The following is a 1,821-nucleotide window of genomic DNA, read 5'->3' as shown; positions in this document are numbered from 1 at the left end:
GAAAAAATTGATAATATTAAAAGTAAATTTTATTTAATATTTATATATATTACATATATAAAATATATATTTATATATATATATATATATATATATATATATATTTGGTAATATTTAATTTTTTATTTAATATATATATATTTATTTTATATTTTTTACTTGTTTCTTTATAAATTATTATTTATAAAAATGTCGCATCGTAAATTCGAAAGGCCACGTCACGGTTCTTTAGGTTTCTTACCCAGGAAAAGATGCAAAAGATTAAGAGGAAAGATTCGTTCCTTTCCAAAGGATGATAAAGAGAAACCTCCACATTTTACAGCATTTATGGGATATAAGGCAGGTATGACACATATTGTTAGAGAAGTAGATAAGCCAGGTTCTAAATTACATAAAAAAGAAATTGTAGAAGCATGTACTATTATTGAATGTGCTCCTATGGTAGTTGTTGGTATTGTAGGATATAGAGAAACACCAAAAGGTTTACGTATTTTAAGTACTGTATGGGCTAATCATGTTTCTGATGAATTCAGAAGAAGATATTATAAGAACTGGTATAAATCTGAGAAAAAAGCTTTTACTAAATCATTAAATGTTCCTGAAGGTACAAAAAATTGTTTATTAAAAAGAATAGAAAAATATTGTACTGTATTAAGAGCTATATGTCATACTCAACCTTCTAAAACTCCCTTACGTATGAAAAAAGCTCATATTATGGAAGTTCAAATTAATGGTGGTTCTATGAAAGAAAAACTTGAATTTGTTAAAGATATGTTAGAAAAAAACTTACCTGTATCTACCGTTTTTAACCCTAATGAAATGATTGATGTTATTAGTGTAACCAAAGGACATGGTACAAAAGGTGTTGTAAGCAGATATGGTGTTAAAAGATTACCAAGAAAAACACACAGAGGTTTAAGAAAAGTTGCTTGTATTGGTGCTTGGCATCCAGCTAGAGTACAATTTCAAATTCCAAGACACGGTCAAAAAGGTTATTTCCATAGAACAGAAAGAAATAAAAAAATCTACAGAATAGGACTAAAAACTGATAAAAATAGTGCATCCACTGATGCTGATATTACAGAAAAAAAAATTACACCCATGGGAGGTTTTCCACACTATGGTGTTGTTAATGAAGATTTTCTCTTATTAAAAGGTTGTGTAGCTGGAACCAGGAAAAGACCAATCACTTTAAGAAAAACTATTGTACCTCAAGTCTCAAGAGATGCACTTGCTCAAGTTTCACTTAAATTTATTGATACCTCCTCGAAAATTGGACATGGTAGATTCCAGACTAGTGAAGAAAAGGTTAAATACTATGGACCACTTAAAAAAGATTTAAAAGCATAAATTAATCAAAGAAACAAAAATAGGAGAAAAATAAAAATATATATATATATATATATATATATATATATATATTTATATATTTATATATATGTGTGTTTTTATTTATTTGTTCATATTTTTTTTCATTTATTTATGAACAAGTCAGAATATTTTTGTCCAATTTTTTTTTTTTTTTTTTTTTTTTTTTTTTAAATTTTTTTTTTTTTTTTTTTTTTATTCAATGTGTGTTTTTATTTATTTGTTCATATTTTTTTTCATTTATTTATGAACAAGTCAGAATATTTTTGTCCAATTTTTTTTTTTTTTTTATTTTTTTTTTTTTAATTTTTTTTTTTTTTTTTTTTTTAATTCAAGTATTCCAGAAAAATTAAAAATATAAAAAAAAAAAAAAAAAAAAAAGTTAATAAATTTTTTATAAATTTATAATTATATAATATAAATATATTTATATTATTTTAATAATTTTATTAT

General features: G+C 23.3%; 1 protein-coding gene across 1 annotated transcript; it reads left to right on the top strand.

Annotated features, from left to right (window-relative positions):
* Nucleotides 1-189: 189 nt before the first annotated feature.
* Nucleotides 190-1,350, top strand: PGSY75_1027800 (60S ribosomal protein L3; the record flags this gene model as incomplete). The annotated part of the gene is made up of 1 exon (XM_018786047.1): nucleotides 190-1,350. The coding sequence occupies one exon, from the start codon at nucleotides 190-192 to the stop codon at nucleotides 1,348-1,350; it is 1,161 nt and encodes a 386-aa protein (XP_018641664.1).
* Nucleotides 1,351-1,821: the final 471 nt, after the last annotated feature.

Source organism: Plasmodium gaboni, chromosome 10, assembly GCF_001602025.1.
Source record: "Plasmodium gaboni strain SY75 chromosome 10, whole genome shotgun sequence".
Taxonomy (NCBI): domain Eukaryota; phylum Apicomplexa; class Aconoidasida; order Haemosporida; family Plasmodiidae; genus Plasmodium; species Plasmodium gaboni.
This window is presented reverse-complemented; position numbering and strand designations above follow the sequence as displayed.